Raw genomic sequence first — 15,593 nt, 5'->3', positions numbered from 1 at the left:
AACAAATTACATCAATGGTGTTATCATTGCAAGAACATACTTTTTGAGCAAATTCTTCCTGCTGCTTTAGACTCCTTTAGACTCTACACTAGTTAAAGAATGGTGAACAGAATGTTCTAATGCCTGGTGCTTTCTTCTCAGCTGTTATTTTTAAATAATCTCTTTCTGATCATTTTTTTTTTCCTTTGGAAACAACAAAATTTTTGCATTTTGGTGCATTACATCCTCACTGAACCCTCTGAACTAGGTACCATTATTAGCCCCATTTCACAGATAGAAAAACTGAGGTGCAGAACTAATAAGTAATTTGCTCACAGACACATAGTAAATTGCTAAGGCAAGATAGGAATCCAGGCAATCCGACCCCACAGCTCTTCCTCTGAAACACTGCAGGGTATATTCTGAGCCTTTTTCTGCTTCAGTTTTCTCCTGGTTGTTGTGACGATGAGATAAGATATGGAGCTTAGGCAGGAGAGGCATTGATTCTGTCTTTATCTGTTTCTATGTTGTTTGATTTGTTAATAACAAACATGAATTATTAATACATTTTTGTGATCAAGAAAAAAATACCAGGCCCTGGGTAGCTCAGTGGGTTGAGCATCTGACTTAATTTTGGCTCAGATCATGATCTCAGGGTTGTGAGATCAAGCTTCCTTTTGGCTCTGTGCTGGGTGTAGAATCTGCTTGTGATTCTCTCTACTTCTCCTCCTGTCCCTCTCCCCACCTCTCTTTCCCTCTCAATTAATTAATTAAAAAATGCTAAGGCCTATAAGACTGTCTGGCATAGAGAGCCACCTAATAAAGTCATTGTTACTATGTCTGAAAGCAAAGTCCTCGAGTTTCCACTTGACCTAGGGGGGATTTATTAGCTCCGGAAGCTTGGTTGTTGAAGGAAGAAATAAGATAGGGCAATAGGCAGAGAAGAATTGGAGTTAGAGGTTTCTAAATTTCCGGTAAGAAGGGCTTGTATAGGCTCAAGTGTGGGGTAGAAGAGTGCGAGAAAGAGCACATCAGTTTAGGTGAGTGTGAAAACGAATGGAGTTAAGTCCCAAGGAATGGGGGAGAGGGATAGTTCTAGAACCTTGGCTAAAGGAACTTACCTTGAGAAAGACTAATATGACCTAACCATTAGTAGATGAGCCCCATTTTTTTGAGCTCACTGAGGTAACAAAAATAACAACATAGTTTTGGAAAATGAGAAGGGAATGAAAAGAATTCTATGGTTTTATTTATCTGCCTTGTTCTGGCGATGTGAGAATAGGTTGTCTGAAGAGGAGCCAACATTGTATTTTTCTATTTGTGAGTTACAGTGGTAAATGATAACTGGCAACAGAACATCTTTTCAAGTGGCTTCCCTTGGTGTAGGTCCGGGGGCAACAAGAGGAGGTATTTCTATAGCTGGGAGAAGAGTTCAGTACTGTCTTCCTGGAATGGGCTCTCATTTCAGAGTCTAAAATAGATTCGAAATACTGTGCTATTTGCGAATTGGGGCCCATTCCTTCTAAGCACATCTGTTGGTAGCTGCTGAAATTCAAATAAATTCAAATGAGGTCCAAGGAATGCTCATATTACATTTACTGATTGCAAAGAGCATTTGAAAAACACATCCAGAAAACCCACACTAGTCACTGACAGTGCCGAAGACACAAAGCCTTGATTTTCTGCCAGCCATAGGTATTCTGAGCCTGAGCCACAACATTTAATTTCTTTAAAATGCCCTTTTCTCCCTACCTGAACTTTTTAACTGAGATTCATTTTTTATTTTCAAAAGTTTAAATATGAACCCCATCACATAGTCATGTAGTTTGATTTTGATCGTTCTACAGCCTTTACTTGGAGAAATGAGGTTTTTGGACTATTAGAACCAGAAAGCCAGGATCAAACAGATGCATTTTCTTCTGTCTTTTCTCCAGTTTTAGTAAATGAAAATTTTCATTTGGGTGTTGGAATTAAGGGATCTTGGTATATCTATTTATACATGATTCCATTTTAGGAAGAAATCAGAGCATCTTTAAAAATGCAAAGATGGGGGGTACCTGGGTGGCTCAGTGGTTAGGCATCTGACTTTGGCTCAGAACATGATCTCAGGGTGCTGGTATCAGCCCCACATCAGGCTCCTCATTAGCGATCAGTGGGGAGTTGGCTTGTCCCTCACCCTTTCCGCCTCCCACTTAGGCTCGTGTGCACACACAAACTGTCTCTCTCAAATAAATTTTGTATTTTTTTTTTTAAAAAGGCAAAGACAGGACAGAAAATATGGAAAGTTCTCTTTTTCATTAAGCCATGACACTCTGTAAGGAAAATGATCCACTAAACATACTGGAAGAAATAGAAGGACCATTTTAAGGTTGTAAGTTTTTCTTTTTATCTTTGTAGTTGAATTCGTTGTAGCTGAATAGAATTTCAAGTGGCATATTCAAATGTCATTACTTGAAAGTTTAATGTTAGAAGTAGATACCACACCAAATACATTACATGAATTATCTTCTTTAGTTTAAATCTCATAATTACCCATCCTATGGAGTATTATTTCCATCTTACAAATGAAGGTATCCAAAGATTAAAAATAAGCAGTTTGCTCAAAGTCACACAGCCGAGTCAGAATTCAAATCCATGTCTGTTATTTCTAGTTAATAACTCCTGATCTAAATTATGTCTTTTATATGGAATTTGGCAAAGGACCTTAAAAAGAAAGCAAAATGTATTAGGAGTTGTAAGAAATAAATTCACATGTAAAAGATGAAGACATTTGTCTAAATTCAGGCAAACTTTTAAAACAAATATTATGGTAAAAATAAAGCATCATCAGGAAGAGGGAAGACAGGATACCAACAGCTCAGAACAAGGCTCCACAAAGGTGTGGCAAAATCGCAAACCCTTGTTTCTCAAGGTGTGTTCCTTGCATTCTCCTGAGCCTTTTGGAAACAGGAATGGTCTCTGTAAGGTGCTGGTACAGTGAAAGATCCTTCCTCTAGGAAAGCTAATAACTTGCCACTTGACACTGATATTCCTATTTTCTTCTAACTTTTTACTTTCATCTAAAATACTGTAGGTGTTAGGGTATGTCTGGATGGCTCAGTTGGTTAAGCATCTGCCTTCAGCTCGGGTCATCATCCAGGAGCCTGGGATTTAGCCCCAGGTCAGGCTTCTTGCTTAGCTGGAGTCTGCTTCTCTCTCTCCCCTATCCCCTCTCCCCTCTCCCATGAGCTCTTTCTCAAATAAAATAAAATCTTAAAAAAATTATAAAATACCATAGGTACTGAAAAATAACTTAGGTGTTAGAGTCAGTAATGTTCAACAACTAGTACTGTCCAACTACTGGTATGGCTGGTTCCTCCTTCTTCCCCAGATTTATATACAGAAAAAAAATCTATCCATGATTGCACTAGTCCATGTCAATAGTGACTTTCAGTTCTGTCTTCTTCAGTATGCAGAGTAAGTGGAATTACTACTGGGCTCCCCTCCACTATTAAATAAGAACATTTTGTTCTGGTTTTTATAATTCTAATACCTATATATAATAGCCTATTGGGTTGATATAGTATAGTTATATTTTGCTTGTTTCCAGTTTTTGCTGTTGTAAATAGTCTTCTAATATTATATATTATATAATACCTATATTTTTGAGTATATGTTACATATTTTATTATATATTTAATATACATATATAATTCACATTTTTTCATAAGAGAATTGTATGTTTATATCCTTTGACCATTTATCTCTTGGGGTTTTAATATTTTTGAAGGTTTGAATAAATTCTATATTACATATACCAACTTTTTTTTATCATAATCAATACAAATGTTCTCCTTAATTCTGTTAGTTTTTTATGTTAGTCATTTTCTTGCTTGTTTTTTTTTGAAGCCATTTATTTTCTTTTTTCCTTTATGATTTCCATTATTGCTATAAGCTTCTTGGAGATATATTCCTCTAAAGATTTCATAAATATTTGATTATTTCTCCTTGCTTTGCTAAGAGTTAAAGCAAATATTTAACTCTTTAATCCACTGGGGGCTTAGTCTGATATGTGGTGTGAAAGCCAATCGAAATCATGTTTTGTTTTGTGTTTGTTAGCTAGTTATCCTCAGAATTATTAAAGTGTAGTTACACAATTATTAAATAATTATTATTTTTCCTAATTTTATGGTACTTGAAAATTAATTTCTCTGTTCCACACTGCCTTATTTATTCATATATTTATTTATTTTTAAAGATTAATTTACTTGTTTTAGAGAGAGAGAGAGAGCACAAGGTAGGGAAGGGCAGAGGGAGAGGGAGAGAATCTCAGATTCCCTACTAAGCGTGGAGCCTGATGTAGGGCTCAGTCCTACAACCCTGAGATCATGACTTGTGCTGAAACCAAGAGTCAGATGCTTAACTGACTAAACCACCCAGACACCCCTTATTTTAATAATTAACATGTTCAGTTTTAGGATTTCCTAGGAAGTAGATCAGCATTCTATAAGTTTATCCTCCCTCCTGTTTGTGTCACTTTGCTCTTTTGAATGGAATTTCTTCCCTTTTTATTACATTATTGAGCTGGTACATACCATCATAAAAAAAGCTCCTAGTTACAGTAACTTCGTTATAAAGTCAGTCTAATTTAATAAACACATATAGGCTAATAAACTTAAACAAATTCTTAAGATTTCTAGACCTACAGTCACCCTTTATTTATTTATTTATTTTTAAAATTTTAATATTTTATTTATTTATTTGACAGAGAGAGAGATCACAAGTAGGCAGAGAGGCAGGCAGAGAGAGAGAGAGAGGAGGAAGCAGGCTCCCTGCTGAGCAGAGAGCCCGATGCGGGACTCGATCCCAGGACCTTGAGATCATGACCTGAGCCGAAGGCAGAGGCTTTAGCCCACTGAGCCACACAGGTGCCCCTACAGTCACCCTTTAAAACATCACATTCCATTGGCACTAAGTGAGTACCCACTAAATGGAGCCGCCATTATTTGCATACTGAAAAGAGCTTCAGGCTGGAGAGTCAGGAAATTTGAATTGTATTTCCATATCCTCAACTGAGAAAGCCATCTATGAAGCTCCTTGTCTGGGTGAGACACCCTGCTAGGTACTTGTCAGAGGCCATCTTGCCTCAGGCTTAGAATAAGCCTACAGATATGTATATCATTAAATACCATAAGCGAGGAGAGTAAAGTTGAGCAGGTGAAGTAGGCCAGGGTTGGCCCACGCTAGGCCTGAAGAAGCAGTAAGAAATGGAACACCCAAGGGCCCATTTGTGGCAGTCTCTGGGCCCGCAGCCTGGTGACCTGACAGGTTTATCACTCCCTGGGGGCTGCAGTGACCAGTGAACTTCAGCCAAGGGTCTGTGAGGAAGGCAGGGGGCATGGAGAAGCTGCATTAGCTCACATTCATCCCTGTCTTGTACATACACTTTATATTTCCTGTCTCTGGGTCATGGTAAGTCTGTGTGAAACTGTCCTGAAGGAAGTCTGTGTTCCCTTTCTCATCAGTCTTCCATTCCTCGTCAGCTCTTTGAGGTCTGGCTTAGCTCAGTGGGTGAAGTATGTGTCCCAAATCATAGAAATGGCGATGGAGTAAATGACTTCCTTGATAGCCGGTGGTTTCTCCATTCTCCCAGTGATGTCTACACCCGTGATACGATCCAGGCCGTTCATCTCACCTCTCTGTGATTTCCTCATCTGTCCAACAAGAGAATCCGATAAACAGTCCAGTTTTGACAGGCTGGACAACAACTCTGTTACTAAATATACATTACATAGTTCTTTCTTCAAGACCACAAATTTCTTAAAGTCAGAGACTGTTCTTGCACAATTTCGAATCATCCAGTGAATATTGATGCCGGGTGAATGAATGATAAATCAGTCAGTCAAAGAAAACAGTCTTACCACGTTTCTCACAAAACATTTGCAATGCTAGGACACAAGGAGCCCCTAAGATATTTCATGTTTCAACTGTGGTGTCTTTTATAAAGACTGCATTGATCATTGGCCTTGTCACAGGAAGATAGTTACTTAGTAACGGTCAGCTTGTTTTCATCTGAAAAGAGCAAAGAATGGAGCTTTGTGATGCTGGAAGGATCAAGGTGGGAGCTGTGGTAGGTAGACTTTTCTCGGATAAAGCTCTTGGGCTCTATCTCTGTGCTGCTGTGACAGCAAAAACTAAAGCCTGTCTAAATCCAATCTTGAATAAATGGCAAATTAAGGGGAGCATACCTTAACTTCTCTGTTTGGGTATGGGCTAGGGACTACTATGTCTTAAGTACCCATCTATAATTGAAACATGCAACGTGTTCAGTGCACCCTCAGAAGATAGAACTGAATCACTTCTGCATTACTTAATATTCTCTTTTTATGCCTCCCAAATCCAAAGAAAGATACACAGCCCTCGAGAGGCATAGAACCTATGGATTTTGTAATCACTGTTTTGTTTTTGTTTTTGTTTTTAAGATTTACTTATTTATTTATTTGTCAGAGGGAGAGAGCGCACAAGCAGGCAGAGCAGCAGGCAGAGGCTGAGAGAGAAGCAGGCTCCCTACAGAGCAAGGACTCCATCCCAGGACCCTGGAATCATGCCCTGAGCCAAAGGCAGTGGCTTAACCAACTGAGCCACCCAGGCATCCTGTAATCACTGGTTTTAAACTTAAAATCTTACTGAAATCACTAGTTAATAGTTCTATACCTTCATGTCCGAAACCTTCTAAGTAAATATCCCAGCAACCCTTCTGCTCCTTCCGCCACCCCCAGCTAAGGAGGGTAGGGAGGGAAGATCTGCATGGCCACTACTTAGCAAAGGTTATTTTTTGAATAAAAGCAGGAATTTACAGTGTGCACAAGTGGCTGGCTTTGTCTCCTGAGCTTCATAATACCCACATCATAGTGAGACAATACAATTATTGTTCCCTGAAACTAAAAGACCTATCTGGGGGAAATTAAACATTTTTTGTTGAAAATTATTTAGCATGTCAAACAATTTTTAACTGAGTTTTTATAAAAAAGGAAACTTAGAGAGGGAAAGCCAAACTGCCTTTGACAAAACAGAGTCAGATTGTTTTTTAATGAGCCACAGTATTTGCAGGGAAAGAAAATATTACATAAAGCAAGAAGAGCTTGCTTAAGACGGTTAGAAAGGAGAACGATGCAAACCACAACAGCAGGTGAGAGCTGCCCCGGTAAAGACCAACAGTGGTATTTTCCTTATTATTTTCTTACCCTTTATTTATTTATTTTTTAAAAATTTTGTTTATTCATTTGAGGGGGAGAGGCTGAGGGTAAGGGAGAATAGACTCCTTGCTGAGCCGGGAGCCCAATAGTGGGGCTCGACATGGGGCCTGATATGTGGCTCCATCCCAGGATTCTGGGATCGTGACCTGAGTGGAAGGCAGCTGTTTAACCATCTGAGCCACCCAGAGACCTTCCTTCCTTATCCTTTATTACCCCAAATATCTGCATTTAGTTGCAAAGTGTTAGCTTTATTGTCCCAGAATCTTTTCTGGGTAAACATCATGGTAATTAAGTTTCGGTAATAACTTATTCATAGTGTAGATGTTTTTTTACATTCTCAGTGTTATTTTAGTTTGAAAGGAAAGGCACAAGGCTGAGCTGTAGAAGATGCTCTGGCAGCTTGAGCAGAGGCGGTCTCGAAGGCTCTAGACTGTGCTCCAGGCTTCCTAGGGGTGTTTGACAATTCAGTGCAAGGTGAGGTATGAAAGACAATGACTGACGAGGACCTTCTCACCTCAGTAAACTTGGTCTTAATAAATGCTCCAATAAAATTTATTTTGACCTCCAGTTAAAATGCCTTAGCTCTCCTGGGTGACTATAATGGGGCTGCTTCTCTGTATTTATTCAAGTTAAATTCCAGGGAAACCCTTATATTGTATGAGTTCAACTACACTCTCCAAAAGAGAGCCTGAACAATGTGAACCCAAATCCCAGTGTACCTTTTCTGGTCACATCTGACTCCTTGGCACCTGCCCCTCTGTCGAGTGCTTCCCTGTGCCACTCCCGTCCACAGGAGTCTGAGCATTAGCTCTGGGGGACTGTTGGTGAGAGGTGAAAGTCTCAGGTTTTCAGCAGTTTTTAATTTTGAAAGGAAACTAGTACTGCTTGAGTATTTCGAGCTACTGGAATTAGATGAAGAAAGAAAACCCTTTTCTAAAATTTTCCACAAAATCATGGAATGAGACGAAATGGGGACATTTTCTAGTTCTTTCTTTTGGCAACCTCAGGGCTGTGCTTCCTGAGGGTCCCATGGAAGAAACGGATAGCTCTCAGAGTGGGGATCACCTTTGTATTTAACACTTATCTAAGGAATATTAATCTCTGAGAAATGATAAAGTAGATATGTAGAATCTAACATATTATGTGAATTCCACGTAGGTGAACTAGGAATGTCAGCATACAATGATTTATAGTGAACATCTAAGCTGTACTTGATTTACCTAGTGTAGGGTATTTGATAAGGACAAAGTAAGTTCCAATTCAATATAATTTATTTGTTAATATTTAGTCAGATAAAAGGCAACATTAAGCATATTCCTAACTATATATATTTTAATTGTGTACACAACAATTTCTATGGGTTTTTTTTTTTTTTTTTTTAAGATTTTATTTATTTCTTTGACAGAGATCACAAGTAGGTAGAGAGGCAGGCAGAGAGAGAGGAGGGGAAACAGGCTCCCCGCTGAGCAGAGAGCTCGATGTGGGGCTCTATCCCAGGATCCTGAGATCATGACCCAAGCCGAAGGCAGAGGCTTAACTCACTGAGCCACCCAGGCACCCCTGCTATGGGTTTTATGTATATATGTATATATTTTTTCTGAATCAAATAGCTTTTAGTGGACCCTTTCCACCCTGGTAGGGGAGATTAAAGAAAACCTGGGTGGCTCAGTGGTTTAAAGCCTCTGCCTTTGGCTCGGGTCATGATGCCAGAGTCTTGGGATCGAGCCCCACATCCAGCTCCCCACTCTCTGCTCAGCAGGGAGCCTGCTTCCTCTCTCTCTCCCTACTTGTGATCTCTATCTATCAAATCAAAAAAAAAAAAAAAAAAGCCCCATCTGCACTACTGTTTTTAATTTTTACTCTCTCTGTGGACACCTTGAGTTTTCATTCTGAAATAAGCCCGGTCCGTTTCTTTATAGAAAAAGTCCAAATTCCTTGGACACAGTACAAGACCCTTCACCATCAAGCCCATGGCCGCAATAGGCTATTTAATTCATAGGAGTCTCCCACTCAGAATACCTGGCATTTCAGCCAACATTCTCATTTATTAATTATAGATTCTATATATGTCTGTTTTTAGTATTACAAAACCTATTTTTCATATGGAGAAAAATCATTCCTGACATCACCATGTTGGAGTTACCAAATTTGAAAAAACTTGATATCATTGGTAGAAGATTAGTAGTATCCATCTCTGGATGTCACTATCCCCCTGCAAGAGACATTGTCAATAAAATTTCAGCAATTTTTGTAATGACTTTGATCACAAAAGCCAAATTTTTTATTTCTGTGTTCGGATTGCTCTTTCACATAGGAAGAAAAGAGAAAAATTCTCTTTATTCCCTTGGGCATTTTCCCAGTAATCTTTTGTTAATTTAAAATGACTAGTATTTATTTGGAGAAATTCGAAAGTAAACAAAGAAGGAAGGAAGAAAGGAAGGAAACTACCCAGACTTCAGGAGATGATTACTATTATCAGGTGATATATAGCTTTCAAATATTTTTCTGTCCGTGTGTATTTTCTTATAAAGCTAAAGTCATACTATACATCTTATTGTGAAACTTGCTTTTAAAAAACTTAACATGATATTACAAACATCGTTATAAGTAAACTTATCTCCTATATTCCTTTATATATAGTAATTTATATATATACAGTAATTTATCTCCTATACTCCTTTATATATAGTAATTTATTTAACCAATTCCTAATTTAAATTGCTTGAAGTAATTTCTTGTATATAGTGAATATCTTTGAGTTATGATCTTTAGCTACTCCTCACTTGTTACCTTAGGATAAATTTTTAGGAGCGGAATCATGGAGTCACATTTTATTTATTTAATTAGGCAATGTGTGCAAGATGTACAAAAATTCAAAAAGAACAATAGGACATTCTGTGAAAAGTAAGGCTCCATTCTTCCTCCTGGGAAGTAGCTACTTATGGTGGTTTCCATGTATTTTTCCAGAAATATCTCATGCATTTATAAACTTGTGTAAATCCTTCAGTATGCCTGTTAAGAGACTAGTAAAATGGTTTCAGTAGTAGAATTTGTTTTGTAATTTCATATGCTTAAAAAAATCACAGGCACAAAAGCTTTCTACAATAAGGCAACATGAAATTATCTCAGTTCTGTACTACTACTTTAGATTTTACTTTTATGTAATATGTCACTTACTACCATGATATTTTTATCTTCATTAAACACTAACATTTTTTTATATAGATAAATTTGAACACATTCAGAAGCAGAAAGGACAATATAATGAAGCCCCAAGTACACGACTCGTATGCACATTTTAAGGCTTTTAATAAACCGTGCTGAGTTTTTCTCCATAAAATGTTTTTACTGATTTAGACTCTTATCTGCTCTATGAGATTTACACTAGCTTCAGTTTTGTTTTGCTGAATTTTAGAGCTGCGGTATTCAAGGTTGTATGCCTATCTTTTTTAGTTTTACATAGTCTTTTTTAACAAGACAAACTTGGTGGTAGGAAGGGAAGATGACAGGAAAAGTAAGGCCTATTGGTTGTAATGGAACAATAGATGTAATCTAGCACAGTGATGCCATTCACCTTGCTGTAGCTTCCTGGTTCCATGTGTTTGGAAGAATTACAGGAACACTTCCAGCTCTGTGGGGAAAAGTGCTAGAAGTAATTAGTAATGTCTACCAAAGGAAAGGGAGGAGGCGGGGAGGACTGTTGGTATCAATGCCCTGTAGTTTGCTGATTCTGCTCTAGCTAAAGCCCATAACAGCGTGCTTTTGTACCATTCCTTTGTTTAGCCGCCATAAAAACCAATTTGGTTTAATGAAAAGGTTATGAGATGTTTCTATTGACCTAGAGATGCCCAAAGCCTGCTTTTACATTGACAACCTTTCTCGAAAATAAGTTGCTCTTTTGAAATGGACTCAGTGGTGCTGGTACACGTGTAAAGAGGGGGCTGCTGCCCCATCCTTAAGGGAGCACTGGTGGGGGGCGAGGGGCTTGTTTGTGGAAGCAGGAAAGTCTGGGGTTTGCCTGGTCACAAGGCTCTACCTGACTCCAGGCAGGATCATGAATCTGTTCAAGTTCCCAGTGTGGTTTGTGGTTTGTGGTCTTGGAGCAGAAAAGCTAAGTGACCCACAGGAAATCAAACCCCAAATCTTATTTTTAATCTTACTTTAACTTGATTTAAACTTACCGAGATCGCTAGCCACAACAAAAGTATATTTAAAAAATATCAAGTATATCAAGTTTTTGAGAACTACCGTTTCATGAACCAATAGAATGGTATATTTAGAAGGTATCTTCAAGATCATTAAGATAAAGCCTAGGCAAAAGACATCCCATAGGCCAAACCCAGGCCGCTGCCTGTTTTTGTAAATCAAGTTGTATTGGAATGCAGCCAGGCCCATCTGTTTATGCCTTGTCTGAGGCTGCTTTTGCATTACAAGAGCAGAGTTGAGTAGTTGTGACAGACTATATGGACCACAAAGCCTGAAACATTTAGTATCTGGCCCTTTATAGAACATGTTTGCCAACCTCTGATTCAAACCAGCCTTTTCATTTTAGAGATGGAGAGATTGGGAATCACCTCGGTTATGTAACTTGAGAAAACAGCTGGCTGAATTCCCCAGGTCGTCTGTGTCAGGATGTGGAGGTACAGTCCCTTAAGGTTTCTGTGAGAGAGTGAGTTTTCACATCTTCTGGAAGCCCTACTCTTCCTCCTCAGGCCAGTGTCACTCCCTCCTCCATCACCTTATGCACTTACTGCTATAAGGGCAGAATGAAAACTGTCCTGTGCTCCTACAACGCTTCAGATAGTCCTTGGTTATCCCATTCATCATGCTGAATTCTAATCATTTGGCTTTCCCACTAGATCGTGAATTTGTTGGGTATAGAAACCATGCCACATTTGTCATCATAACCCAGATACCCAACACACGTGACAGAATACATCTCTAACTTTTGTTCATTGGTTTGCATTTGACACCTCATCTTTTGTGGCTATTTTTGGATAAACTTCAACTGTTGTAAAGCTGAAAGATGAACATTGTGGTTTATAATTTTCCATTCCTGAGCAAGCGCCTCCCCGTCCCTGATCTCCCAGCAACAGGAGATGTTCAGAGTCAGAAAACTGTATTAGGAAGGTAACACATCTCCAGTCTTTTCAGTGCACCTGGTAAGTAATGGCCCCAAGCCTCAGAGCCAGTTTTGACTTGTATTCCTGGCAAGTAGAGAAGAGCCTGTTGTAAGTCAAGGGCAATAAAAATGGACAGGAGAGATGAAAGACTACTAGAATCAACAGGAGATGGCTGATCGCTTATGCAGGGGTGTTGAGAGTCCATGACTCCCCAGGTTCTGTCACGTTTCAGAATGTGGGAGGAAGAGCACTTTGGATAAGGGAAGTGTGGGTGGAGGTAGATACGGTACAATCAAGTGGAGACCCTCAGTAGGCAGAGGAGTATATGAATCTGGAGCTTTTGTATTAAATCTAAGTTTAGATGAAATGATTCAGGAGGTGCCTGGGGGCTCAGTTGTAAAGCGTCTGCCTTTGGCTCAGGTCATGATCCCAGGCAGGGTCCTGGGATCGAGCCCGGAATCGGGCTCCCTGCTCAGCGGGAAGCCTGCTCCTCCCTCTCCTATTCTCCTTGCTTGTGTCCCTCTCTCGCTGTAGCTCTGTCAAATAAATAAAATGTTAAAAAAAAAAAATCATTTAGAGAAGATAGAGATTGAGAGAGCAGAGGATTAGGAGCTGAAAGACCCCTGCCCTGAAAAGTCCCCTCCCCTGGAAGATAGGATAACTAACCGCTTGTTTGCTTTTCTGTGAACCGCTGGCTTTTAGGCGTAGATTAGGTTATTAATTGCGTGACTAATTGCTCTTTTGCCCTTCTGTAACTGTTTCGCTTATAGAAATAATAGAAGACGCCATGATGGCATTCCTACCTTCCCCCTTCTTGTTCCCCCTCCCTGCCTCTCTCCTCCCACGCGCGGGCCCTCAGAACCAATCAGCTTGTTCCCCCTTCCCGCCTCTCTCTTCCCCGCGAGCGGGTCCCCAAAGCCAATCAGCAAACTCCACATATGCCTTTTTCAAAAGTTCAAACTGTCCACCAATCAGTTGCGCCCCACCCAAAACTTGTTTGCACCTGTCTATAAAAATCCTGCACCACCCCAGCCCGGTGTGCTCAGCTAGCAGGAGCTGCTGACCACCCGCAGGCGCGCGCTGACCACCCGCAGGCGCCTGCGTAACAATAAAGAACCTCTTGCTGATTGCATCCAGTGGCAGTGTTGGATTCTTGGGTAAGGGGATCCGCGGGTCTTTCATTTGGAGGTCCCACCGAGATCATCGGACTCCTGCCCAAGGATCCAACCGACTCCCACTGGGAGGTAAGCTGGCCAGCATTTAAATTTTAATAACTATGTGTTTTTGTCTCCTGTCTCGTGCTCTTGTTTGTCTCTCGTCTTGTGAGGCCTCTGTTCTGCCTGTTCTGCGGGTAGCAGAATAGGACTGTACAACAGCGCGCGTTGTTGCTCTGTATTCTGTAGGCAGCTTGAGAAGGAGTTGACGAACTCGGACTTCTCCCCTGCCACCCTGGGGGACGCCCCAGGGATCTGTCCGCCACAGAGGAGCCTCTTGGTTCCCCTGGGCTGGTTCTGTCCGCCGCAGAGGAGCCTTTTGGTTCCCCTGGGCTGGTTCTGTCCGCCGCAGAGGAGCCTTTTGGTTCCCCTGGGCTGGTTCTGTCCGCCGCAGAGGAGCCTTTTGGTTCCCCTGGGCTGGTTCTGTCCGCCACAGGGAGACCTCGTGGTTCCCCTGGGCTGGTTCTGTCCGCCAAAGGGAGACCTCGTGGTTCCCCTAGGCCGGTTGAATTTGTATTTTCGGTTTTGTACCGAAATCGCGCAGCGTCCTTCTTGTTAATTGTTTTGTGTGTCTTGCTTATTGTCCTTGGTGTTTTCTTTGACTCCGAATGGAGGCCAACAATGTATGTCTTCATGCATGTCTCCATGTTATGTCTTTAAATGTGGATATATGTTCCTTGTACTGGTCATGAAGGTTACATTCTGTTTAAGGGGACTCTGGCTTTATTTCTGTTTCTCCTAATAGATGTTGGGGGCTTCTCCCTCACTCACTTCCGGTGTAAATGGCTATTACTAGCGCCAACTGGGGTTAGTCTAACTCGAGACAGAGACCATAAGGAATATTCCCAAGCAGCTGCCGAAACTCTTTTTGTTTCGGGGAAGTTTCCCTGTGTTCTCTGGCCTGACTTGGACTGCCTAACCCCTCCCCCCTTGCTGGTGGGAAAGCATGGCCTCTGCTCCTCTGTTGGGGCTTATGAGCTCTAAAACTGGTAATCTTTTCTCTGCCTCCTGGTAGCACTTTGTTTCTTCTGTTTCCCCCTTACGTGTTTCTGTACCAACGTGTGTGCAGCCTGCATGACTGGCCTCTAGATCATGCACCACAGCTCCTTCTCTTTTCACTGTCAAGGAGCAAGAAGAGCACCCCTGAACCTAACACCCCCACTCCAGATCTTCCCACGCATGTCTCAGGTAAACATTCAAATTGGAGTGGGCCCAGGTGGAACGTAAATCGCTATTGAAACTAAGTTAAGTTTGTTGGTTTAATTAAGATAAGACCTGTCTTTTAAGTTATCAGCAGTAAATGTGAAACTTGGAAGTTTACTGAAGGTTAAATAAGCTTATGTTACTTGTTAAAATTTGTTAGCAAAGAAATGACTAAACTGATGGTTAATTGTCTGTCTCAAAGTTCTAATGGGTAATTGCTGAAGTAGCTTTCAAAGAGTATTTAAATCTGCTGGTAAGCTTGTTTTCCACTTAACTGATTCATAAATTTGCCACCTGAAGAATTCTGTTGTAACAGTTCACAATTGGTTAATAACTAAAGGTGTTTCTAAGAATACAAAGTTCTGCTTAGTGTAACTAAGACTGATGGAAATAAAAGGAAACTCTGTATGTAGGAAAATAGGAGATATGTAGGAAAGATTTAAGGAATGGGAATACATTTTGTTGAAGGTAAAGGAAGGTAATTTTGTCCTAAATGAGATGGTTGTTTAGAAGGAAATGGCTTGGGACAAACCTGAATGCAAAGGAAAGTTGTAGAAGGTTTGTGAAGGGAAATCTTCAGAAAAGGAATTTTAGCCTGGTCAAGAATGGATTAAGATTGAAATGAATGGGTTTTAAAGGTACATTGGTACAAGACTGAAATTCTCTGTTCAAAAGGACAATGTTTTCTTAGATCAATTGATCTGCTGTTAAGAAAATGTAAATGGTTTTCTCTTTGCCTGTCCAGAAAAACAAGTTTCTATGTTCAGTTTTATCAGGTGTTTAACATCCCTAATTATATTTAGGCATGTGCTTTAGAACTTTCTAAGATTTTAGCAAAT

At 40.3% G+C, this 15,593-nt stretch overlaps 1 protein-coding gene across 3 annotated transcripts in view; it reads left to right on the top strand.

Moving 5' to 3' along the window:
• Nucleotides 1-15,593, top strand: part of ACYP2 (acylphosphatase 2) — a 185,017-nt gene that overhangs the window by 134,600 nt on the left and 34,824 nt on the right. Inside the window, exon 4 of one of the 3 annotated variants that reach the window (XR_014314891.1) lies at nt 2,237-2,347. The exons of 1 other annotated variant lie outside the window; for it this stretch is intronic. Coding sequence is in view for 1 of the 2 variants with exons in the window: in XM_082743630.1 (XP_082599756.1) it covers nt 11,767-11,806 (40 nt within the window). In the remaining variant the exon portion in view is untranslated. Of the gene's footprint in view, nt 1-2,236; nt 2,348-11,766; nt 11,856-15,593 lie in introns of those variants that run through there. One more of the 3 variants, XM_082743630.1, reaches the window with a different exon arrangement.

This window comes from Mustela nivalis (assembly GCF_964662115.1).
Source record: "Mustela nivalis genome assembly, chromosome: 8".
Taxonomy (NCBI): domain Eukaryota; kingdom Metazoa; phylum Chordata; class Mammalia; order Carnivora; family Mustelidae; genus Mustela; species Mustela nivalis.
The sequence above is the reverse complement of the archived record's forward strand: the minus strand, read 5'-3'. Positions and strand labels throughout refer to the sequence as shown.